General features: G+C 37.7%; 1 protein-coding gene across 1 annotated transcript in view; it reads right to left on the bottom strand.

Annotated features, from left to right (window-relative positions):
* Nucleotides 1-27527, bottom strand: part of TMEM131 (transmembrane protein 131) — a 96976-nt gene that overhangs the window by 50646 nt on the left and 18803 nt on the right. Inside the window, exons 2-5 of the mRNA XM_035558061.2 lie at nucleotides 26352-26413; nucleotides 15148-15188; nucleotides 7547-7615; nucleotides 57-180 (exon numbers count right to left, since the gene is read on the bottom strand). Coding sequence (XP_035413954.1) covers nucleotides 57-180; nucleotides 7547-7615; nucleotides 15148-15188; nucleotides 26352-26413 — 296 coding nt within the window. The remainder of the gene's footprint in view (nucleotides 1-56; nucleotides 181-7546; nucleotides 7616-15147; nucleotides 15189-26351; nucleotides 26414-27527) is intronic.

Genomic DNA, 27527 nt, shown 5'->3' with positions numbered 1-27527 from the left:
ATCAAGTTTACTTTCAGGAAAAATAAAAAAGTCTTGGAAAAAGCAGAACAGCTTACCCTATTTTGAAAAAATGACGCATGAAAATGCGATGTTGTAGCAGATATTGATACTAATGTAATTGTTTCTTCTGAGCTAGGGTTATGTAGGTAAACTTTTTCCATTTTTGGCATTCCAACTGGCCTGTCAAAAAACAAAACATTTTAAAGAGTTAGAATTCTGGAAAACAGAACACTGGGCTTTGCCCCCTTAAGCCAGATAGGTACAAAGCAATCATGAACACCGACAATAAGACGTTGCATTAAATGCTGTGGGGTTTTTTTTGTTCTTTTTTTCCTTAAACAATATGTACATTTAGTCTTAAAGAAAGACTTAATATTTTTTCTGTTCTCTTATTGAATACAATGTTAAGTAAACCTTCACAAAAAGTATCATCCTGTAACTTGGTACCTATCCAAAAAGAAATGCTATTTTTCAGGTTTCTATTTCACAATCAGAAGAAGCAAAAATCTCTATTGCTGTGCTAGAACCTTTAAATAATCCTCTTCAAGCATTCCTTCAGTGACATCAGTATAGAAGGACTTGAGCATTTTATCTGCTTTGTAACTGAAAGACTCTCATAAGCCAGCAATTTCACAGTTAATTCATTGTTTAAAGAAAGCAATCATGCCTTAAACAAGTACTTTGATTCTACTGACAAAAAAAATGAATGAAATGAAATAGTCCAACTCCTCCAATACTGAAGAAAGCTTTCAGTGTCTCCTGAGGATCAGCTGTCTATTCCCAATTCTCACTGCAATTTCTCATGCTCTCCAGCTGAAGACAAGTTCCCAGCACCTTGTTGCAACTCTCTTGCTTGCCATAGTGCAGTTTCTGGACATTTCTCTTCCCCTTGGAGAGCTTACTGAGCATGCTCAGAAGGGGAACCCATCCTCTTCCTCTGACATTGCACTTGACTGTCTTCATAAGAGGAGCTTAACAGCCAACACCAAAACCAAAGCAGAATAGTCCCAGCCAACTACAACAGCAGGAATTGACAGAATATGATGTAGATTTTGAGCACTGTATTACTTACAAGCAACCTACATGATGAGCATATATAACCTGTGCTCTCAGCAGAGAACCAACTATGTACAGAAAACCTAGGATTGGAGTTGATTTAAGTACCATTTCTTAATGATGTGTACCTAACGTGTGAAACAGCACAAAGCCAAGAGAATCGCGTTGAATGAACTGCTAACACTGAAGTGCTAGCCTGTTCCTGTCAGAAAGGGAGTGGGAAAGTAAAACCCATTATCCCTGGAAGCATTCCAAATGCTAACAAACTCTTAAGGCCTGATCACTTTTCCTATACTGAGGAGAGGTGAATGTAACTCAGTATATTTGAGAGGCTAAAACCCACAAAAATAACTGGTAAGGAAGCAGTCACTTGACAGACACCGCAGTTCACTGAACTTCAGATTCCAAACTAAAACACCACATTATAGGTGAAAGGCAAAAGTCACTTAAGAAGGAATTCTATTGCTAGGACTACCTTTTATTTTACTATTTTGTTGACCATTCTGATTTCGTAACAAGTCTAATATTTTGTTTTCCTCAAATGTTGCTTTCCTTGTGTACTTTAAGCTTGATGTTAGCCAAACCTACAGAAATATGAAAAACTTTGCCTGTTTTTTCCTCTTATCAGGCATGGTAAAATTGAGGTAAAGCAATGTGCACCAGACACCTTTCATGAACCTACATCCAAGGCAAAAACCAGCTAAGGGATGCTCTCCAGGCTGTGGATTACCGAGCCAGAACAACCTGCACAAGTACAGTGTTACCTGGTGCCTAATTTTTGCAGAATTCCTGGAGCAGTCACAGCTAGCACATTTCATTGCAAGAAGCTGGTATAGATACACACCGTCAGGCGAACATGAATTGTCAATGCATGCAAGATTTTGCTCTTGATCTTTTGTCTCTGCAAAATGCTAGGTCCACCTACACTGATAAAAAGCAGATACATCAACCTGGATGAGAAGATGGTAATCAACAATGGTGAGGTGCCTGTTCAAATGGGTAAATAAAATAAGCCTGTGTTGATGTTTTTGACTGCTGCACCTCAACTCTTTCCAATATCTTAGTATCTGCAGTACACTGTAAGCACATCTTCGTAATGGAATTAATTTCTACTCTAAGGATCAAGAGGCAGATTGTTTTGACTAAAGGAAACCAGCTCCAGCAAGAAGTTGGGGAGACAAGTCCTTGAGCTATTGGCTCAATCTTAACTTGGAAAAATATCTAACTATTCACTATAAAGCAAACATGGATTGAGAAACTGTCCTTTTAAAAGAATAACTACCATTTTTTCTTATTGCATATAGTTTAGACACTTCTGTAAAAAAGATGGCCTAACTTACAAAAAGTGATACCAATCCATTTGTAAAAAGCAAGTGAAGGAAATTCAGCAGATGCATTCTTCTTCTTCCGTCTCCTATTTTTTTCAGTGAGACTAGAAAGAAAAATGAAGTCAACCAAGAGCTTCCCACTCAAAATTAGGAAATGCTTGGAGTTACCCCTGGAGACTGAAAGCAAATGCCTTCTGTACCCTGCTGTTAAGAAGATGCTAGCTCCTCACATGAAGGAAGCCTATGTGGTGTTCAAGAGTGGGGAATTAGCGAATCGAGCACTCTTCCTGTTTGACACAGGACTATACACATCGCTGGTTGAACGACTCATGCATGCTACTTCACTAACTGAAGTTAGAGTAACTGAAGCACAGGAGTTTGAGAATGCAAATACGTCTCATTAAATGAGAAAATCAAAAGAAAACAGAAGGGATCTATATACTAGCCTATAGACCAATTGTTTATCAGCTACCAGATTATACCGTCTTTTAAAAAATAAAGTTCTTTTCTATTACACTTGACAAAAAAATTGCACCCATGTAACATACAAAACAGCAAATGCCTCATTTTATATGAGGAATCAAACTCTGATCCCATTAGATGCATCATGATTTTTCCAAACAGTTAGCAAAACCCTGTGTTCAAAACACCACTAGTTGAGTCCTAACCAGTAATGTCACCAGCTGTGATTTGAATGAAGTTAGTAGTGTAATAAGCTGTTTGATTTGGCAGCATTTCTACATGCAAACAAAAGCAGAGGTAGATCTGGACTAAATGGCAATTTAGTGTCAGTTTCTTACATTTAACCGACTCCAACAGAAATGGAAATTTCATTTTGCAACATTAAAAAAAAATCTAACAATCTCAACCTTGAAGAATATCAAATGTGCTCTATAAATGCTTGGCTGCACATTGTAGGTACCTTATAAGCCCTTTCACCATTTATAAATATACCTGTTTGAAATAAAAGATTCTTACAACATCTAATTGATTGGGATAAATTTGGATAAACACTTCAGTTGTTAAAATTGTCTGCTATTTACTGTCAAGAGATCAAAGTTCTTGAAGAAGAGATCAATTTACTAATTTCCCGTGCTCTTTTTTAAATTTAAGTCATACAATTACAGGAAAGTCTCAAATATTTGAGCACAGCCTTGAAAGGAATTGTTTGGCAATCTCAAGCCTTCAAAGATGGAACATCCTTCCAAATACTACAGCTCATAGAAGTGAAAATGCTACTAGAGCCCCCTAAGCAAAATATTTTAAAGGAAACGCAAAACAAGATTGTTGATAAACAGAAAACTGAAAGACAGCTTTTCAGAATACTGCCCTACAACCAAGAAAACTTTGTTTGTAAAATGGGACCTTGCTCAAAGTGAGCGATGCAAGAATGCCTATCCACCACAGAAGCACACTAAAAGCATCTTTTCACATATTACCATTCATTACTCTGAAAAGCAGAGGTAACAAGACAACTTCAGCTTTAAAATAATTTAACATTTAAAACCTTTGATGGTAAGCATTTCTAGCTTATATTGTTAGTATCCTAAACTTCCCAATACCCAAATACTCCATTACCAGTAGTTCTGCCAAAAGTTAATCGCGAAGAACTTACTAACTTTACTTTTGATATTGTCAGAGTTGAATTAACCCAGATGAAAGCAATGTATCCAGATTTATCAAGATTCAAGTTTCATCACAAAGCAGGTGCAAAAACAGAGTATAAGCTACCTGGCATCAGTAGTGTTCATCTAGATGGGCCACCTGCAAGAGCTCCAATATGAAGATGCGTGCCAAACAGAGAAAGTCATATAGGTAATGACTGTCCTGCCAAAACAACCCCTGAGCAACCAGCTCCCAAAGTTATGGAAGACAACCCAGTGGTTACTCTTTTCACAATAAAAAACAGAAGGTTTTTGTGTTAAAAAAATCAAAATAAAAATCAAGAATTCCGCTTAGTCTAAGCAGTTCCCTGGAGCACTGATCTGAAAGAACTTGCCTCAGTCCCACCCCATTCCCAGAGGCCTAATGTATAACAAGAACATTTGGGATCTTCTGAAATGAACTAAAGATTTGCTTATCATAACACAGAGCACGCATTTCCTTTGATAAATTTGTGATTACCTGGACTGTCTCCAAAGGGGTAGAATATTGTATTGTTTGTTTTATATTAAAACAGCATTACAAAAACCACCCATTATAAAACAGAAGTTTAAAGCCACTGAAATCTCATCTCCAGGTGCAACACAGGATGTGTGCCTACAGCATCTATTTATCAAGTGAATACTGATTTCGATTTTCTACAATCACCAGATAAAATAGCTTTTAATAAATATCATGTGTTCACGTTGCCATGTTTTTGAAACATCCGATTAAACCCAAACAGTATTAGCAGATGAAAAATATCACAAGGACAGGTTTAATACCTTATGGCTGAAATTAAATAGTGCAACCTTATTTAGCCTAGGAATGATACTACACATTGATAGTTCTGCATTAACACAAACTTTGAACAAGCTTACTCTACTAAATGCTACCTACTGACAAAACCCTGTTTAGGTACAATTCTTACTAAGAAACTAAAGATACATTTTATGCCTTTTCTATAATCCATTATTAACACAAAAGGAAAAGACAGAAATTCAGCGTGAAAAGCCTGCCTAATTTAAAGCTATTGGCTTTTTGCCTTTAAGTCTGCATTATATGACTTCCAAGGTGCTTGGCACCTGCCGTTTATTCACACCATAAAGCTGAGTTACTCAGCATTTCTCCAAGTTGGTTCACTTTTATTTTAATGCCTAAATATAGATTTTAAAGTGAGCTTTGGGGCTCCACATCAAAACCTTTTCTAAAGCTCTTTTTGACATCTTACTGAAGTTTTAATAAATTAGAAGATGATTTCTGCATGCAGTTATGATGAAAACTATGACAGCTAATTGAATGATCATATATTTCTAGATTTAAAAAAATAAAATGAAAAATAAAATACATAAAGAACATAAATGGAAAACCTGTATGTCAGATCTTTATGTATTCTTTAACTGATAATAATTAGCAATCCCCTGGTACAGTTCTGTATTTATTGTACAGAATCGTTTATGCCTTTCCTAAGTAATTGATTTGCAATACTTTTAACAGTGTACTAGAGCTATACTATTTTGGTGCTCTCAGCTCTGACAAGAACAGCTTACATAAAAAGCCAAAATATAATGAAGAACAGCTAAAAAAAGAAAAGGAAGCATCTCTGGAAATCCACAATAAAAGCACATGCAGCTTTCTTCAGAGAAGCATGTAAACTACAGATGACCTTTAAAAGTAACATACTTCAAACTACATCAAAAGAATACTTCATTCATATCCACTGAGAATCAAAAAGCTATATAAAATATAATTTTAAATGTCAAATTCCGTAATTATATAAGCTGAAAACAATTTTAAGAGAAATTCACTTAAAAACAAATCAATAAGCAAGTCTTTACAGGAACTCAAGTTAAACTGCTGAGCAAGTTTCTGAGTCTGTACTGCACTCACCATTATAATTTAACTATAACAATGGTGTTTGTTATAGCAAAGAAGCAATAGAGCCAGGCTTACCACTATGTATCTTACTACTCAGTTTAGAACCTCGATATCCTCTTAGCTATGACCAGTTACTGACAAATAAGAAAAAACATTAAATGCTAGAGGTTCTGATACTTGGACCAAATAGCAAAGAGGGTAATAGAGTGATTTATTATGTTGTTTTTCCAATCAGAATATTACGAGTTCATGGATTATGGTATTTCTGTCAGACTGAGCATACATAACCTCTATAAAAAGAGGCGTTTCCATATAGCTTTGCTATTTAGTGACATTAAGGTGTGTTTTTTTTTTTTTTTTGATAAAGGCCATTTCTGGAAAACCACTGTCTGCAAACAATATTACAATTACAGCTTTTCCTTCTTCAGAAATTCATAAACACGCACTGTATCAATACACAGGAGCCTCCTTGCATATATCTGTAGTCACTGCACCAACCACACATTGGTATTTCCTACAAACAAGGGGTAATATAGTTTTTATTAATAATTTGTGATTTATTTGAAAATAAAACAGCCTGTCATCCAGAGGCAGTGCTGGCTGGAGATGGTGGAAATTTATGTCACAAGCAATACTGCACTAGGGCATGCCTGGGCTGTTTTCTTTCTACCTTGTTGAACTGTTAACAAAACACAGGAAATGTCATCACTTCACTTTACATTGTGCCAAAATACCAGTCAAGCACAGAAACTGCTGCACCTCTGCACACCAAGGCCGGAACTAATTTCAGCTGTTAACAAGAAAACAATGGTAGCTACCTATAACACAGTAACCAGTCACTGGTAAGAAAAAACTCCATAGCAGTTCTCATGAGAACTGATTACAAATGGGTAACTCTTAAAAAAAACTCTTAAAACAAAAACAGCCTTCCTCCTTCGTGTCTTCTATCTTTTAGAGAAGTCATGTTTGCTGTAAACCACTCAGTTCATCCACTGAGAATCAAAACAGCAACTAGGTGTGAGGTGGAACACAGGCCCAGTCACGGAGGAGCCTCAGAGCTGCGTGTTCACAACTCTGCATTACCGTTTTAATAACTGCAGATCTATTGACAAAATTTCTGACAACGTTTCTTTTTGTACTGGACCATTTCACAGCTTACAAGTTGGTCAAACACTCAAGAGTAGAGCTGAGTGTGTAAGCACTCACAAGAGCACTAGAACAAGCTGTGAGGATGAAAAGAATATTGTGCACCTTTCAAGTTGCACCTGCCACCAAAACAGCTGTAAAACGGACACACTGGAGTACCAGCTCTCTGAGGTAGGATATTTATAGGCAGAAAGGTAGCATTGCCTCAGTATGTTAGAAGTCTAAATTGAACACTGTTTCCATTCTTCAGAGCAGTTGTACAAGGACATATTCCAGCCCTGGGTACTCCCTGGAAGTGATTTCTACACAAAGACTGATGTGCAGCTACACGATGTTTAAGACCACATACACCGGCTCTCTGGAACATGCAGGTCAACTACATGTACAGATGAGGTAACAATGCAATCCATATACACAATCTTTTCCTTCAGTTTTAAATGCTCTTCAGATTTATTCTATTTGCCTAAACAAATTAATCAAAAGATGTGTGAACTTACTGTTCATGGAAATCTAGCATCGGTGGCTCGAACCGGAGAGGTCGGCAATTTCCCCGATATAGGGATACACTGCAAGAAAAATGAAAATGCTCTAAGAGTTACTGTAGATGATACATTTTTGCTCCCTTTCATCTTGAATTGCCCTGTCTTAGCAGAAGATTTATGAATACTAATAACAGCATAACTAATTCAAATGAAGAAACAGACTGACAAACTTGCCCAGTAAGAATATCATAATTTTACCAATATTACATGAATATGTCGTGCCTACAAGAAAGACTACCCAAGAGTACAATTTTTGGAAATCAATATAATAGAAACATCAGTCATCACTATATAGAGGAAAACTAAGTATAACAGTAAACTAGATAGGTTTATATCATCTGTCATAGCTATATCCAAACATCCTCCTCAGAATATATAACGAAGACATTCACATGCACATCGTAAGTTTCTCTACTTACAATCACACTAGCACATAAACCATCCTGAACCAATTTGCTGGTACTGAGGCCATATGGGAGAAATCAGCCCATGTCTCTACTGTTAAAATCTCTTCATCTCCGAAGTACAACTATTTTGCTCTAGAAACATTCCTTGGCTTTGCCTGTACTAACCTCCTGCTGGTAACTGTTTTGGAGAGTGCTAGTAGATGAAGGCTAAAACTTAAATACCACTCAAACAATCCAGCAGTAAAGACCGTAAATTATCTGGAAATATTCTCTGGTACTGCTTATTTTACCAGAACAGTCGTAGACGGAGAGCACAATCAATAAGCCACAACTTAAGTTACAACAAAGAATACAATGGCAGTTTAATTGACAGAAACATCTTCTCTTTCACAATGAAGCAACTGCAACCACACTTCTGTATCTCTGTAATTCAGTAACACTCTGTCTTGGGCTGGGTAAAATTCATATTCACACTATGAACATACAACAGGGAGACAACGTAAAATAAACAAGAAAGGCTAAAGAATGGCTCGAGATCAATGGCTGCTAAATGGCTCAAGATCAATGGCTTTGCTTTTTCTTTAGATGCTTCTTTTTCTGATAGTAGAATAACGCTTTTCTTCACATACTTGTTTTCTGACTTGGCATCAGCAATGACAAACTCCTGAAGACTGAATTGCAACCAAGCATCCTGAGTAAACAGAGCTGCTCCACAAAGGCCGCCAGGGCAACAGAACCACCCAATTCTGCCTCCACAGAGAGAAAAGCAGAGAGGTAGAAGATGCCTTGTGGTTGGGCTTATGACAGCTGAGGTCTTAAACTTGATCAATCTAAGTCCATCCAGCATGCTTCCAGGAAAACTAATTATCAGTCAAATTCAGATGTCCGTCCATAATCCAGAACCATTTCAGCAAAGAAGTTACTTAGAGGAGTAAAACTTCAAAAATGGGTATGAAATTTTCCCTGTATTCTCTAATAGCCTAGATTTGGGCAACTACAGCAACAGCATATTTTATAACAAATTCAGGAATTCTCAATGATTCACTCCAGTATTCTATAACAGAATCTTCCCGCTTCAAGTATAATACATGTGTAATAGGGAGGTCTACTTATGTTGATTGTTATACAGCTCTCCAGGTTTGGACGTTGAACCATTTTCAATGCTGCTTAGAGCTTAGCCATTAAAAATAGCCTTATTCACATGGTAAAACTAAAACACTATTGGGATAAGAGTAGGTATAAAACAGCTTTAGTCACACACATCTCAAAACAGTAAAAGTGAAGGTGCAAGACACAGTGACAGGAAGAACTGAATTCAAGTTTACAGAAAATAACAATTCTTGCTACTGCCAAGTGTTGCTATGACTTGGAGTATTCAGAGAGCACTTGGGTATACCTTTTCAGTCTAAAGCCAAACCTCACAGGAACACGTGCTCAGCAAAACAAAAGTTAAAAAGACAATTAAGTTGGAAAATTATATTAGCATTAATATTTTGAAAGGATAAAATGAGTTTAGAACAAGTCTTCAAAGTGATCAACTCACTTTTCAAAGTTTATTGTAAAATTTAAGAAAACATTTTGAGTGCACTTTTTAACTGAAAAGGTTAAAAAGGCCATGCATCTCTATTACCAACATAGTCCTAACACTAAATGGAACTACTTTTCTTCTAGAATGATTGTTAAAGCAGTTCTTTCAATAATACTCTACAATTTCTCCCAATATTAAACCTCTGAATAGTCAGCCATGCAGCACCTCTGTTGCTGTGTTTGGTTGTTTTAATGAAGAACATATTTCTTGGTAAAAGGAATTAACTTTTAAAAAGTTATCAGAAATATTTATAATATTTACAAAACTGATCGCAAAGATCTTTATTTTGAATGCATTGAAAATAGTCAAGAGTCACTTAACCTAATTGCAACAATCAGGACATACGCAACTCCTCACATACCTGAAAGGTTTAAGTATCATTTTCTTAGAATTCATAGCTATGTTATCCTGAATAACCATTTAGACAACACAGAATTTTTAAATGGCTAAATTTTGGTAATGGCAGCTACATCATAACAAATGCCAATTATAATAAAAGTAACTGTAATAAGGTTCAAATGGGAACAAACAATATAGGAATTCCCAAACTTTGTCTACTGAAAGGCCCAACACGAGTCAACTTGCAGCAGACCTACAAAATGATGATAATGTCTGCTCTGCTGGGCGCTTGCTCACTGAAGACTGGATACACCCATGGGTAGGGCAACTTTACAGCATAATGACATTTAAGTTAATTATTATGCATGCATGTAGAGCTATTGTTTGCATCCCAGACTTATACCAGAATTTAAACATTTTTCTTTCCCTACCCCTCCGAGTTGTCTAATCTTCAAAGTCAAAAGAACATGAAAAAAAGATGCAACTGAATGAGAGAGAACTACTGACATATGCCAACAAGCTCCAGCAGACAAGAATTAGCCAGAAGTCACATGAGTCTATGAAGTTTCAGGAAAGTCTAGTTCCTCATAGTGATTTAAGATGGTCCCTACACTTTTACCCTTCTGTGAGAATTTTGACTTTAAAAGTAAGACTTGAGAGTGAACTCCAATCAGTCCTGGAAACAATCATTTCCCTCACTGTACCATCCATTCTGTCACCAAAGAGAGAAAGCATTTACCTCAACTACTAAAATAACTACTTTTGTAGTAGAACATAAGCAGAAGCAGCATACTACAAGATGTGATTGAAAAAAGGTAACAAACTCCCAATAAGTTTGATCACAGATGCAGTTATAAAGATGGTTAAAATATCGATGCCTGGGAAGACTGTAGGTGAAACGGATATCCACCAGTGCCGAGATACAATATTCTACTATCTAAGGACATTCTGCAAAATTTTATTAAAATGTTTTGCTGCTTACCATAGCATGCTATGTATTCAATTTTAATCACCCCCACACATTCTGCATTTGGACAAAGTGCTTGTTAAATATAATATTTATAGAGTTCTGCAAAGCTGGGCAGTAACTGTTTTTCTGTATTCTCACTTTACCTTTCTAGCTGTTCTGGGATTTCTGGAGGAGGTCGGTGCTCTGTGGAATCTTATCTGTACCATCTTTAATTGCTACTGCGGAAAATTCAAATCTAACATTACTCTACATGTATTTTTCCCACGTTACTTTAACATTTGTTTAAAGGGTTTTATTTCCTTTCCTGTGCCATAAATCAGCAATAAAAAGAAATAAAGACAACATCATTAAACCATCAAATGACAATGACATTTCATGACTTTAGCAACATTTAGGCTCTTAGAAAGCCACTACTTTGTTATTTCTACTACCACAAAATAAAATGAAGACATCTCCAAAAATAGCTATGTGAATTTTTAAAGTAACAAACAGTCAAATTTCTGATAATGGGTACTTTTTATGCCAGAATGCCCTTGAAAGAGTCAGCCAAAAATGTTCTGCTTTTAGGTAAAATAGTAAGTAACCAATCACATTTCCCCAACCACACCCAGAATTTGTAAATATTAAAAAAATAAGGCTGAGCTGCAAATATCCAAAGATGTATTCAAATTTTTATAGTTGAAATGATTTTAGAAATATGGGTATTAAAAGCAGCCTCAGGGAGAATGTTAGCTCCCACAAAACATTTGACCCTTTAGATATTTGGCAGTAGCCACAGCTATAAGCACAGATGAATAAAAACACTAGCAAGAAAGGCTTCTCATAAACTACACCCAGCTAGTGGCTGGTTCAGTTATGCCAACATTAACCCTTTATTAGGAAAATGTACTCATAATATCAAAAGTCAAAATCCAAAGCTTTCTTCCTGAGGGGTTGTCTGGGGAAAGGGTGGGGAAACGATGGAGAGAAGCTTGAATAGATGCACTGTAGCCTGATCACAGGCAAGAACAAAACAAATTAAATGGCTAGTTCATTTCCCTCCTTCCAATTAGTGTTAAAAAGCAGATCAAAGAAATGAATAAACTGCCTAGGTGGGGAAGATCTACAAGCTGTACCAAGAAAGATTATAATCACTAATAAGGACCGTGAAGGATAAGTCATCTATAGAAGTTAAGCATGCGGAGGAGACACTCAGGAGATTTCAGCAATGCCATTTAAAAAAATCACCTAGAAAGAAAATACCTATAAAGAAAAATGCATGCAAAAGCAGTAACCGGGGGGGGGGGGGGGGGGGGGGGGGGGGGAGGTGTTGGGAATTGCATATTCACTTTGCAATATGGCATTGAAAAGTTTGCAATGCTGGTCTTTATCACACTGTGACTGAACGACAAATAGGCCAGTGATCTAAGTGGAATGGGCTGTTTGTATATTTCTTTTACAATATGAAAATTAGGAGATTTTTCAAATCTGCAAAGCCACTGTTTTTATCAGAACACACTCTAAAACACCAAAACTTCAAGCATAGAAAGCTATCTTCTTGGACGAGAAATGAAAAAAAAAGAAAACTGGAAGATCTAATCTGTGGCCTAAGCCTCTTTCTCAAAGACCACTGAGAACAGGTCTAATGAGAAGGGACCTGGGGATGTTGGTTGATGAGAAGCTCAACACGAGTCAGCAGTGTGCGCTTGCAGCCCAGAAAGCCAACCATATCCTGGGGTGCAAATAAAAAGAAGAGTGGCCAGCAGGGCAAAGGATGTAATCTCCCTCCTCTGCTCTGCTCTCATGATACCCCACCTGGGCCCTACGTTTGGCTCTGGGGCCCCCAGAGCAAGGAGGACACAAATATTAGCATGAGTCCAGAGCAGGGCCACAAGGATCAGAGGGCTGGAGCACCTCTCCTGCGAAGACAGGCTAAGGGAGTTAGGGTTGTTCAGCCTGGAGAAGAGAAGGCCCCAGGGAGACCTTATGGCAACCTTCCAATACCTAAAGGGGACCTACAGGAAAGCTTGGGAGGGACTCTTATCAGGGCATGTAGCGATAGGACATGGGGTAATGGCTTTAATCTAAAAGAGGGTAGGTTTAGATTAGATATTATAAAGAAATTCTTTACTGTCAGGGTGGTGAGACACTGGCACAGGCTGCCCAGAGAAGCCGTGGATGCCCCATCCCTGGAGGTGTTCAAGGCCAGGCTGGATGGGGCTTTGAGCAACCTGGTCTGGTGGAAGGTGTCCCTACCCACGGCAAGGGGTCTGGAACTGGATGATCTTTAAGGTATCTTCCAATCCAAACCATTCATTGATTCTATGACCACAAAGTTCTGCTGTTTCTTGGAAGACAAAAAAGTTGCACATAATCCCCAAGTCCCAGTAAAGGCAACTTCTTTTTGCCATGGAGACACAATGATTTAAACAAGATATTATTCCACTTAAACTCCATAAAGACTGACTCTACATAAGATGAAATACATTAAACACAGGTCTTAGAAGTTCCATCATTATTCCTTGATTCATGTTTTCATCCTTGCAATCTGACTGACATGCTACAGCTATACGTGCTGCAATATGTGGAAAATTTATGCTGTAGCATGAAGTGAAAACATTAAGCTGAGAGACTTCACAGATGAGAAATGAACAGAGAAGTCCTGAAGGGCAGAGAGAAGCCTCCATTGTTGGGGAAGGGGAAATAGGAAAGATGTAGGGAAGGTGCAGCAACAAGAATTTTCAAGTTTTATACAGACTTTTTTTGACTAAGCCAAACTTCTTTAATTAAAAAGTAAATGAGAAGTTTGGATAATACAAGTTTGACAAAATTTACATTACCATAACACAGAAATTGCCTCAAGCTTCAGATTAAAATATGCAGGAGCTGCCTTATTTCAATACATAATATTAACTCTTCTCTTTCACATTATCACAATAAAGATAAAGTGAATTTATATTTTAATTTCATCTGAAGACTTGCCACATCCTCATAAATTCTTCATGTTCGCTCTTTCCCCCTATTACCCTGCTTTCCAAGTTCACTTAGAAACCTAATACAAGGTAACCCAAAACTTAAAATATTTTCATGCAAAACAGAAGATTTACATCACAGGATTTATGTCAATGTCTAATCAGGAGGCAGCAGAGTCTTGCAGCAAGTGATGGAAATAGAATGAAGGCTTTTTAGGTATAAATTGAAAAAAGTCATGTTCCCCCCTTCCTTCCCCATCCCCACCCCCAAGATTTTTCAAAACTTCATGCGAAGAGATGCCCTTAAGCCCACATTTAGGCAACCTAGAACTACATACATAGCAAAATAAGAACTTTTCATTAACTCTTCTGAAATTATATAGTTTAGTCCTTCCCCTAGATTTCTTTGGAAAGAAATGGAAACAGCCTGTGAAAAAGTCTAGCTGTATTTCTTTAAATAGCTATGTTGTACATCCCATCTTGTTGAATGCTATTATATAAGAAAAATGCTTCATTATTTCCGTTCAATGCATACCATTAAATGCAATGGAGTGTTTAAGGAGTCTTCAGAAAAAAATTAGGGATGGGGGGGAAGAAGCCCCTTTTGCTTCTCTAATACTACACATGCAAAGTTCTTTGCAAGAAAAATAAGTATTGGAAGTAACATCAAAATTGTTCCTCAAAAGGACCCCCAGAACTTTTGAAACATGCAGACAAACCCAATCCTTTCTCAATAAAACTTCAGTAAAACGACACTAGTAGTCTCTACAGTAGCAGTCTCAGTTTATTGCCCCTCTTTATTACATAGAATCACTCTGTGGCATATATTATAAACTGAATTAAAGAATTCAATTTATTGATTCTTCTTTTCTTATTTCACATGCTAAGTGATTTAATTGTCCTAGTCTTCTCAATATTAAAAATACTATTACTCACACAGATACAGTGGGTATTTTCAGTGTAATAGTGGAGACTCTTATTAGCAAGAAAATTCTTATCAAGTATGAATAAATTAAGTGAATCATTTTAAATGCATAAGTGGTGTGTCCTTCCTCATACATTCAAAGGACATAAAATGAAATGTCTAAGCAAAGGCATTTTCTCTATACACAAATACTTTAAAACAGAAATATTAGAAAATGTTTTACATTTAAGAATTTCTCTGTACAATACAAATAATTGAAAGGTTACAAGATTTGTACTTGATTTTTGTTTACACAAAGACTTCACTATTCTTGCAAAAAATATTAACAATCTCTCAATAGGATGTCTGTATTAAACTGTCAAACAATCATGCTTACCTTTTCTGTTGATATGAACTGAGGCCTATAGTTGTCTCAGTCTGTAACAGAAAAAAAAATAATTGAAGAGACTGACAGTATTATACTTCCAGCAGGGGGGAAAAAAACAACTGTTACAAGTTATTAGATCAGATTTTGAAAGACAAAAGAGAAAGTTCTGATCTGGAGCAGAAAATGCAAACTGGCTTTTTTGCACTTAATTACTTGAAAAAATTAAGCCACCAGCTTCTATCCAAAGACAACTTGGCCCCAGACGAGAACTACAGGCAGTTCCAGTGGCAGGAACTGCTACAAACTATGAGATAAGCAGTAACTAAAAACATTAAAATTGAGAGAAAGAAAAGAAAAAAAGATAATGTAGGGAGCAAAAGAAAAACTTACATAGACATAATAAAAATAATACAAAGAAAAACACATAAAACAAGTAACAGCCAAGCATACTGATGTAATATAACAAGCTAAAAAACCAAAGATGTGATTAGGAAACTTGAACCTCCTTCCCAGCTAACCATCTTCTAGCCTCTCTTATTCATACAACTTTACTACCTCTCTACTGGACATTACAGCTAATTACCTGAAAAGAAGGAGGTAAGGTTTTCTAAGAAATTCCAACTAGTTTATCCTTGCCTAAGAAATCCCAGCTAGTTAAGAAGGCTATGTATGGAACGTCCTCTTTGAAACATTAAAATCACAGAATGGTTTGGATTGAAAGAGACCTTAAAGATCTAATTCCAAACCCCCTTCCCCCCAGGGACACCTCCCACCAGACCAGGTTGCTCAAAGCCCCATCCAGCCTGGCCCTCAACACTTCCAGAGATGGGGCATCCACAGCTTCTCTGGGCAACCTGTTCCAGGGCCTCACCACCCTCACAGTAAAGAATTTCTCCCTAATATCTAATCTAAACCTACCCTCTTCTAGTTTAAAGCCATTATCCTTGTCCTACCACTACACTCTGAGGCCTTCTCCTTCTTTCCTGTAGGCCACATTTAAATACTGGAAAGCTGTTATAATGTCTCTCTTCTCCAGGCTTAACAACCCTAACTCTCTCAGCTTGTCTTCATAGGAAAGGTGCTCCAGCCACCTGATCATCCTCGTGGCTCTCCTCTGGACTCACTCCAATACATCTGTGTCCTTCTTGTGCTGGGGGGCCCAGAGCTGAACGCAGCACTCCAGGTGGGGTCTCACAAGAGCAGAGGGTAGAGAATCACTTCCCTCACCCTGCTGGCCATACTTCTTTTGATGTAGTCCAGGGTACAGTGGGCTTTCTGGGCTGCAAGTGCACACTGCTGACCGGTGTTGAGCTTCTCATCAATCAACACCCTAGGTCCTTCTCCTCAGAGCTACTCTCAATCCGTTCCCCACTCAGCCTGCATTTGTGCTTGCAATTGCCCCAGCCCAGATGCAAGACCTTGCACTTGGCCCTGTTGAACTTCAGGAGGTTCACGCAGGCCTACCTCTCAAGCTCGTCAAGATCTCTCTTGATAGCATCTCTTCCCTCCAGCATGTTGAATGCACAACACAGCTTTCTGTCATTAGCAAACTTACTGAGGGTGCACTCAATCCCACTGTCCATGTCACTGACAAATATGTTAAATAGTGCCAGTCCTAATACCAACTCCTGCGGAACACAACTCGTTACTCATCTCCACCTGGACATTGAGCCATTGACCACAACTCTTTAAATGCGACCATCAACCCAATTCCCTACTTATTGAGTGGTCCATCCATCAAATCCATGTCTCTCCAATTTAGAGACAAGGATGTCACATGGAACAGTGTAAAATGCTGTGCACAAGTCCAGGTAGATGACATCAGTTACTCTTCCAAGGAAAATACCAACTTTTAAGAAATTCTGTCTTGCCATAGGATACAAAGATCAAATTCAGGATTTCTGTCCTTCTCGAAAATGCAATTTATGTCTAAGCCCAAAAATATTAATCTTCTGGGAGAAGGAAAAAAAGGTTACAGGTTTGATAACGCCTACAGTGCACACCCTGACTCACCTGACACAGTTCATACCTCTAGTAAAAGGATATCTGTTCAAGGGGAATGGGATTTTTTTTCATATTGCATTTCAGAACTGAAGTCCCTTGGCTGGGTCACTGACTTCTATTTCAGTTAGAAATTATACTTTCTGTCCTCCTCTTCGCTAAGAAAAAAAAATCCTTTAAAAAAGTACCAAAATGTGCAAGTATGAGAAGACCTACAATTAAAGAAGCTATATTTAATTTTGCTTTTTTGGAGACACTTACGAAATTACTACTAATAATAATTTACTTCACAAAAATAATGCTTGATTCACAACAAGGACCAGTTCCTTACCAGTGTCCTTGAAAGTGCATTATTCATCCTAATTAAGTAACAACTTCCTTCCAATAATCAATTTTCTTTAGAATCATAACGAAAGCACATCATTAAACTATTAGCACTTACCTAACAGTCAGATGATGGAGCCAACAGGTTCAGATCCTATGACAGGGCAATCAAAACAGTTGCTACCAACACTGTCCCATCCTTGACAACTAGCTTTGGCTCTAGCAAGAGAGCATATTTTTGACTATTTGGGAGAGGAAGTTGTCTGTTATCTACTCTTAAGCATTGTGACCGGTGGTCAATATTCCCTAATACTAGTCTTAGTCTAAGACCCCACTCAGGTCAACTTTTAGACAGAAGGCAGTGGAAACTAAATTTAACCCAAGAACATAGAGGAACAAATGGAAATATACATCATTAACAATAGCTGAACTACTGCACAGCTAGAGCTGTAGTTAACGTTTTGGAGTTAAATTCTCTGGCTGATTTTACACACAAGTTTTCCCTCCTATATTCTGTAACTACTGATCTGCAATGAAAATATTAGTCTGTACATCAAGTTTAAAGTGACAAATCACTTTGGCAGGACATTGTAAGTTTGAAACATTTTAAACATCTTCAAATTCTAAGCACGAAGTAAAAATATACTGAAGACTCATGCTTATGAAGGAAAGCTTTTTTCTTTTTTTTGCTTAAAAATGCCAGTTAAATACAACAAAATGACAAATTGATTTCAATGACTTTTTGGGGGCTTGAAATCCAGGTCAATCAAGAGCAAAGATACAGCATACCAACTTCAGCAGCTCATCAGCTTAACCACAGCATCATGGAACTAAACCAAAAATAAATCTCATGTGGCAGTTTCTATAATTATCACTCATTTTTATTACATGTCAATCTTTATAGTCTTGCAGTAAACAAAAACATACAAATGTGCTGTGTTACATGTTTTAAATTACTATTTGATATTCAAGCGAAATCATGGATTTATTGTGTTGCAGTCTGGCATGCTATGTTTCCTGTGTGACTATACCCCCTTTCCAAAAACTGTCAAACAAATACCAAGAACTATATAATGGATTGATCTGATACACTGTTTTAAAGTGAACGTTTTGTTGAGTACTGCTGGTTTATCAGGTAAAAAGAACTATAAATTAAGCTTTTAAATAAATATAGCTTATTCTTTCCTACTGCAGAGGATATACCTGTAATACAGCAGTACAAGAAAGTAATTTATAGGAAAAATTTATTACATCTTATCTGTACAGAAGTACTACAAATAACAAAACAGTACCTTGCAATGCTAAGCTTAGTACAGATCCAGAAGAAGGTTGCATGTGAACACTATTAGTATTTCAACAGATATAGTAACCTAAGTTACAGGGGACAATTGGAATAGTTTTCAGATCCAGCTGACTGCCTAACAACAAAAAATTAAGGTCAGCATGAGAAAAGCAGTAGAAAATATACAACCGAGTAGGATAATGAAGTGGGAGAGGGAAAGATCAGTACTGTGGGCTTTGAAATCCTCCCACCCCAAGAAAGTCTGCATTCAAGTCTTGAAAATGGATTAGAAAATTTGGAGGCATTGAGCACTGGTTTCAATACATCAGTTTGCATCCAGGGGCTTACACCCTCAAAAAAAGATTTCACTCACAGAATCTGTACCTCAAAGCATGCCTTCCAAACTCAGTAAGAGCTGTGGGGTGATCCTGGACAACAACTCTATGGCATACACAAAGAATCCACAAAAATGGACCTTACAGACTGAATGCTGCCTCTAAACAAGGGGGTTAACTTTAGCCAGAAAAAGAAAAACAAACAACAAAACCCAACCAACACCCAATTTTAATATCTCACCTGTTTGCTATAACTGCTATTCTTCAGTTCTTGGTAAGAGGTCACATTACCTAACACTACATTCAGTTATCTAAACATAGGCCTCCGCTGCTGCTCGCGATCAACGTCCTATGGCAACGTGCCTGGTCACAGGCTGACAGTCCAGAAGGGTGCCGGGTTTCTCCTATGCCCTGTGCCATTATCTGCCACGTCCGTGTAGACGTCCTGGATAGTCTGGGGCATCTCAAATAGCACCGGTTACCTATGTTTAGACAAATGAATTAAAGCCCTAATGTCTTGAACAAGGTTAAAAAAGGGTGAAGGGGGGTAGGGAACAAGTGGAAAAAAGCTCTTGGTCAAGACCTGAGGTTTCTGGACACCAAATGTATTCCTTTAATGTGAAATTCTCAACTACAAAACCTTTCTGTATTCCTACATCCTTCCAGGTTCCTTTTTCTGTAAAAATTCAAAATATTTTTATTTTATAGTATGGCAGGTTCCTACTCATAGCAGAGCTACATGCTGCTTGCAACTACATGCTGAGACAACTACAAAACTGATACACAGATGGCAACTTAAGTCTTCATTGCTGCATTCATCAGCTCTATGGTAAGTAGTAGGATAATTAAAATTATTGATGAGTATCTTGCTTAAGGTAATGTAAAAAAAAAAAGACTGCTGTAATCTGGGAAGTAGCTGAAAGTGGACTGAGATTGAGTCATTCCTGCCATGCACTCTCATGACCCAAACTCAGAGAAAGAAACAAAAAGCATCAGTTGACTTTAGCTGATGCAACACATGCTTATTGACAGTGGCTTTGCAGCAGTCACTGGCTCCTGGGCAGCAATTAATGATTTTTAAACTAAAGCCCGGGGATGGCAATTCTTCCTGCACAAGAAGAAACTGCCTTTTTTTTTTTTTTTTTTTAAAAGGAGCAGATGGACATCAGCCACTCATAAGCAACAGTGAAGAGCTGAGATGATGGCTATTCTTTTGTAATATCACATGCATTGGAAGGGAGCTCCAGAGGCCAGCTAGTCCAAACCCCAGCTCAGAAGAGGTAAAGTTAGTACAGGTCACTCACAGCTTTTTGCCACTGGGTTGTAAATATCCACAGACAGAATTTCTACAATTTCTTTGAGTAACCTAGTCCAGCGTGTGATCAGCCTCAGGTCTAAAAGCCTTTTTTCCCCTCACATTAGTTTGGAATCTCCCATGGTGCAACCTGTGTCCAATGCTGATCATCCTTCCACTGTGCGAAGTCTGGCTCTGTCAACTGTACGCTGCCCTTGTGGGGCAGTGCAAGGGAAATCACATCCCTTATCTGCTGGCTTCATTTTTGTTCATACAGACCAGCAGGCAGTTGGCCTTCTTTGCAACAAGGGCACACGGCTGACTTCTGTTCAGCTTGTTGTCTACCAGGACCCATCCAGTTGCGTTGCATGGTGTTACTCAGTTCCAGGTGCAAGCCCCTCTGAATGGCAGCCCTGCCTTCTTCCAGTGTATCAACTACTTTGCACAATTTTGCAGCATCCACAAACTTACTCATGGTGTTCTCTCCCCCATCATCCAGGTTGATGAAGATGACGTTAGGTTGCATTGTCGTCAGTATCAAGCTCTAAGGAACATCACACAACTGACTGCCAGCAGAACTTTGTACTGTGGAGTATACTCAGAGGTCAAGAGTCCAGCAAATTTTCCACATGCTTTTTTTGTCCACTTATGCAGCCCCTATCTTAGCAGTTGGGCTATATGAATATTAATGCAGATCATGCCAAAACCATGTTTTAAGTCAACATGGAATGTGAAAATCTGAGGTAATAAAAAACATACTTCCACTTTACACCTGAATCCAGTCACCAATACACCAGAATCAAACGGTTGCCACTTCTGTTGAGGTGATAATTCTAAATTTACCATGCCATAACAAATGAAGTACAGATTCTGCAGAAAATATTGAAATTCCTCCAGCAAGCGATAGCAATGCTGATTTCCATGCATGTAACTGAGCCCCTTAGTATTCAGCTTCCTCATGGCAAAGCTACTGCTAGTCACGTTAAGGTTCTATCTGTTTGATTTTAAGGACAGTTGTGTTTCTGACTATCAGCTTTTGTGACTAACAGTTCATCATTAGCAGTTTATCAACTTAACGAGTTTAGCAAATACGTATTAACAATATATATCACACCATTCTCTATTGCTATTTCAGCTATTCCACAATACCAGTAAAAAAAATTTCTAGGAGTCAACCTGTAAAAAAAAAAAAAGGGGGGGGGGACATTTCATACCCTCACCATGATAATCTTAAGTGTAAGTATAATGAATGAAGTATTTCATATTAGACAATTTGACTGAAAAGGAGAGTTCTACCATTTTCCTTTTTCCTTGTAGGAATATCACAAGAATTACTTTCCAAACACTTATCCTCAATGGAAGATCACTCACTATTGTGCTGGAAATATGAGATACCTATGATAAGAGATCTCATGATAAATAGATTGACCTGGGAAACAGCCTTTTATGAACTAAGAGCAAATGAAAACTTTGTTCTGAAACAAATTTTGCACTACAGTTTACTTTTCACAATACATTCCTCAAAAAGACAGTGTGTTACCTTAACACAAAACCTACAATTGTTACTTTTAACAAATTATGTCAGCACTCCTAATATTTGCAGATGTCATCAGACTCAGAGGGGCTGGAAGCATCTGTCAGGTTTGGATGAGACACTGAAGGGGGCCGCCTGAGACTGACAAGGTGAAATTCTGCTGAAGGAGAGCTCAAATGTAAAACTAGGAATAACTGACTAAGCAGTAGTTCTAAAGAAAGAATGTGTCTGGAACTCACAGCAAAATGCAAACTACATGAGCACACAAGATGCTGCTGAAAATTTACATCTCATTTGAAATTATTAAAACAAGTGTTATTATGCAGGGAAGCAACTACTCTGTCCTTTCGCAAAGCCTCAAATCATTAATGCCCTGATTAAGTGCCATGCCTTAAGTACTGGATTTCTGTTTGAGCACTAAAGAAAGTTACCCAGTGTTTTTAAAATTCTGTATAAATAAGCTATAGCTATTTTTAGCACAAAATGGTCATTATGAAGAGGGCAGGAAAAAAATCAACTCAAATATGTATTAGAGATAAAAGAAAAGCAAAAACAACTTAGGTATGAAACATAGGTACTTCGGGAAGCCGGTGAAAATTACTTCACTTGAGGTTTTAACAACAGGGGAGAGAAGCATCTGCACCAAGGGCAGTCCATCTACTCACAACACTACCCAAATAAAGTACCAGGTCATCTCCTGAGGTCCATTTCAATGAAATCTATGGCTGTAAAGTGCCAACCAATTAAACAGACTTCTGCAAATTGCCTGCAACTGAAGAAACCTCCACGTATAAATTAAGGAGAATCTTGTATTGAGCAGCAGACAATTTGCATTAATACAATTCTTATGCAATGCTCAGGATCTAAATAAATTATTTCAAGAGTTCAAAAAGTTGTTGGGTTCTTAAGGGGACCGAATTACATGAACCAAAGATGGCTGAAGGAAGTTCTCCCATTACATATAACTTATATCCATAGGCAGAAGTAACAAATTTATTCAGATATAAACCTTTACTCTAAGCATGTATGTTAGAGAATAAAGTTCTCGCTATTGCTCTGTTAAGGCTACTTGGTGGAATATTGTGTTCAACCTGAATATTGTGTGCAGTCTGGGGCCCCTCACTACAAGAAGGCCACTGAGTTGCTCAAGTGTAGGCGGGGAAAAACAGAGAAGCTGGTGAAGGGACAAGAAAACAAGACTTATCAGGAGCAGCTGAGGGAACTGGGGCTGGAGAAGAGGAAGCTGAGGGGAGACCTGATTGGTCTCTACAGCTACCTGAAAGGAAGTTGCAGTGAGAAGAGCACTGGTCTCTCTTCTCAGGTGACAAGTGATAGAACCCAAGGAAATGGTCTCAAGTTGTGCCAGGGCAGGTTTAGATTGGATATCAGGAAGAATTTCTTCACGGAGAAGGTGGTCAAACATTGGAATGGGCTGCCCAGCAAAGTGGTGGAGTTCCCATCCCTGAAGGTATTTAAGAGACATGTAGATGTGGTGCTAAGGGACGTAGTTTAGTGGTGGGACTCGGTAGATGGTTGGACTTACCGACCTTGAAGGTCTTTTCCTACCTACATGATTCTAAATGGAGAACTCTAATCCATGTACTGGTAGCCCACACTCAAAGGTGGTCTTCACTTTGCTAGTTACCCATTAGCATTAACTAATGAAATTTCCACTGCCACTTCATTTTTACTAAATTCAAGTTATTTACTTAAATATGTAAAGATTAATGCCTTTTCAATAAATAACTTTAAGTCAGCCTGGTCAAGCACAATTTTCCCCAATACATTTTGCTTGTTTTTGACAAGAGAAGTCCTAAAATGTGATTGTGTGCAGTGGTTTCATAACATGCAGCGAATGTTCGCCAATAGTACCTAGTTCAAGTAAGTACAGAAACAGTATCGAGAAGGTATACTCTTAACTGGAGAGAGGTGGCACGAATTCCTAACAAATTCTGCTGGATCCACCACTTGATTTGCCTTATTTAGAAAGCAATTCCTTCAAACAAGAAAAAGGCCTGCTTCCGCTGAAGAGATACCAAATTCTCTGAGGATAGAAAAGTAGACCAAGATTGGAGAGGGCTTAGAAATTATCATTTATTGAATATTAATTGCTTTATGCACAATTATTTTTGATATTAAAAAAAATAATCTGAAGGTCACATAACAACTAGACAATATTAAGTTACTACTACATCACTGTATTTACTCTGCAATGATGGATGACCTAGAATCAAGAGACATTTGTGAGAAATTACAGAAAGACTAAAAAAGAAACATTCAATGACATGCAGCAGAATTAAAACTTCAGGAACTGCTGTTCACAAGATATAAATCTGTTTTTACAGCAACGAATATGCTCTGGTCTTATTTTTTAATTGCACTAGGTAGTCACAAGAGGTCACCATGTTAAAATTGACAGAAAAGGAAATAAACTGTAAGCTACAGCAAACTTGCTATATCATTCTGTTTAAAAGAAACCAGCTTTAATTATGTAAGAATTTTTGGCCTAAAAGCCGTAAGTAATTAATATCATAATATCTAACATATGAACCAATTATTAAAATTTTTGTCTCTCTTGCTGTGTTTTAAATTAAATATTCAGTGATGTATTAGGAAAAGTGGCAGCCAAATGCAATCCAAAGCACTGCAAAGTTTACACACACAGTGTTTGACTGTTCCACCCTCATATTTAAACTAACTTTTCACTGTCACAATAGAGTCAGAATGATTAACAATCCATTTTACTCTTCTTTCTCATTTTTAAATCAATTATTGAGGTGGTTCACAGCACCACCATCCTAGTCCTGAGAGCTACAGCAATTAAATGTGCTAACAAATAAATAGAAATAAATTTCAAAATTTGTAAGATTAATTTTAATTAGTTAAATAAGGAGTCCTGTGGAAAAAAATCCCTAAAATGTAGACAGCTGAATTAACTACATCCTTTTCATCTCAAAAATTGGGCCAACAACTGTCAGTCATTTTTATTAAACCACTCTCGTCAAGCAAAATATATTCTAATCGAGTATGCAACAGAAAAGCAGCTAAGCCTAGTGATTTTTTTCCTATATATTTATACTGATATGTGGCATTTCCATGCAAGTTAAAAAAATATTGAGTCAAAAATGCAGTAATTGAGACCATAACCACTATTTGGAAAATTTCCACCATTCTACTCTAAGTCCAAAAATAAGCCTACGTATGCATCTAGTAGAGAATGTGTTTAGTGTATGACAAACTACTGTTTGATTAGGGACCTGATTTTGGGGTGGCTTCTTTTTGTATGGGGGGGAATGTTTTGTTTTTTTGACTGCAACATTTTCAATTGTCAGTTTAGATCATTTTGAAGGATCTTACCCTTGCAAAATATAATCTTAAAACCTGCAGTAAGTTATTTTTGACTCACATTAAAGGCCAAGCAGTAGAAGAGAAAAAAACACAACTTAGGAAAGTAGATGGGGGTAGGGGGAGCCCTCACTAACCTGAAATAATCGCATCATGAACCCAAAACTACACAGCTTTCACATTTGTAGACTCTTCTGGACTAGACAGGAGGTAGGAGCTTTAAATCAAATATTAACTAATGAAGTTACAGTCATCTGACTGACACATTTTATTGTTTAAACAATTACTGTTGCTGGTTTTTTCCCCCCCTCATCTTCTCTCCTCCCTTTCACCTACCACGGCTAAAAACATCAAGGAATTTTAACAAAACATATTCTTACCATACATACTATCCACAGGGTGTACTCATGAAATTCTAGTCAACAGAACTTCAAAACTCAGTAACTCAAAAGCATTAAGCCATGCTGCTGTCTTTCAACCCAACATTTATCACCATATCAAAGTTTTAGTACATATTCTTTTAAAGTTATGTATTTTTCAGGTAGTGTAGTGCTGCCATTCTTGTCAGCTTTCTTTTGGCATGTGACAAACCAGACAAGATAGGGTTTGCAACAGCAGTCACCTCTCTGTATTGATGTGAACTTTCTTTAAACCTGGTGGTGACTTGGTGCCAAGGTCTACATTTACATTAAGGAATCCTGTAACACTTCCCAGTTCCTCTAGCTGGACTATCCAACTGAATCGTGACTCTATATCAAGATGAACCTTAAACACAAAGAAGTAGCCAGATTTCCAGCAGGGGTGATGGGTGAGTGGGGGAATAAAAAATTGAAGGGAAACCTAACAAGCTGACCAGACAGAACTTGTGGTAAGCTCCATCAGTTTCCTGACATGAAAAGGCCAGGGAACAAGAGCCTCCGGACACACCAGTGCATACTGTTGAAAATAAACCTGGAAGGCCAAAAAGTTTTTGGACTAGCTGAAGCTCCAAGTTTATCTGTCTTCAAAAATCCACTTACCCTTGAGTTTCAAAAAACAGCTATCAAAAAGGAGATGGTGAAACATTGCTAATTCAGATCATTTACTCTGAGTACGTACCTGCAATAGGTCTCCTTCATCAAAACGTAGCATTTCTATTATGCCATCCGACTGGATGAAAGCTATGAAGAAAGACAAAAAACTAAGTTACTTAACAGAAAAAGACATCGTTATTAACAAGAATAACTTACACATCTAAAAACAGTACCTTGTTTTTTTAGATAAAATCATAGAATCATTAGGGTTGGAAAAGACCTCCAAGATCATCTGGTCCAACCATCCCCCTACCACCAATGTCACCCACTAAACCATGTCCCTAAGCACCACGTCCAACCTTTCCTTGAACACCCCCAGGGATGGTGACCCCAATACCTCCCTGGGCAATCCGTCCCAATGCCTGACTGCTCTTTCCGAGAAGAAATGTCTCCTCATTTCCAACCTGAACCTCCCCTGGTGCAACTTGAGGCCATTCCCCTCTAAATGAGGACCCAAAATAAAAATGCAGAGTTTAACAAATCAGCAAACACAAGCTTATGATATTAATTATCTGAGAGCTCCAAGATGTTCAAATTAATAAGCAACACACTTCGCAGATCAGTCTTTTAGCACAACAATGCTTAACTTCAAAGTGAACAATTTCTTCTGGGTTCCCTAAAAAGATTAGCTGTACCACGCTAATTCAGTATTTTAACTGGTATGAATGACTGGGTACCTAAACAAGTTCAATGCACCAAAGGCCATGCTGAATTCTGACACTTAGAAATAGCATTTCAGTTTCATAATCCCTACATCTAAAAGTCTTAACTGTACATCTGGAAAACCTTGTTCACACTGGTCCCTAATCCTCAAGAAAGCAACAACTCTCCCCATCTTGACAGTAACACAATAAAATTTGGAAGTTTAGAAGTGTTTGCACCAAGAACTTCCACATGACTCAAGTGAATGGAAAGCTCACGCCTCGGTCACATATAGGATAAACAAATTGAGCATTCCTCCTCCACTCACTTCCTCTAAATGCTTGGTCAAGTAATTGTTCTCAATTCCTCTGAAAAGGGAATGCACAATTCCTCTCTGTAGGGAATGCTATTTTCTTTGAAAGAAAGAAATAAAGGCACTGCCCTTCCTGTAAAATATAAAAAACTGTACAAGAATGAACATGGGTTGGAGAGGAAAGAAGTTCAAAGAGATTCCAGTTTTACCCCTCAGAAGACTATGCCCCCCCACATACAAATCACA

This window comes from Cygnus atratus, chromosome 1 (assembly GCF_013377495.2).
Source record: "Cygnus atratus isolate AKBS03 ecotype Queensland, Australia chromosome 1, CAtr_DNAZoo_HiC_assembly, whole genome shotgun sequence".
Classification (NCBI taxonomy): Eukaryota; Metazoa; Chordata; class Aves; order Anseriformes; family Anatidae; genus Cygnus; species Cygnus atratus.
The sequence above is the reverse complement of the archived record's forward strand: the minus strand, read 5'-3'. Positions and strand labels throughout refer to the sequence as shown.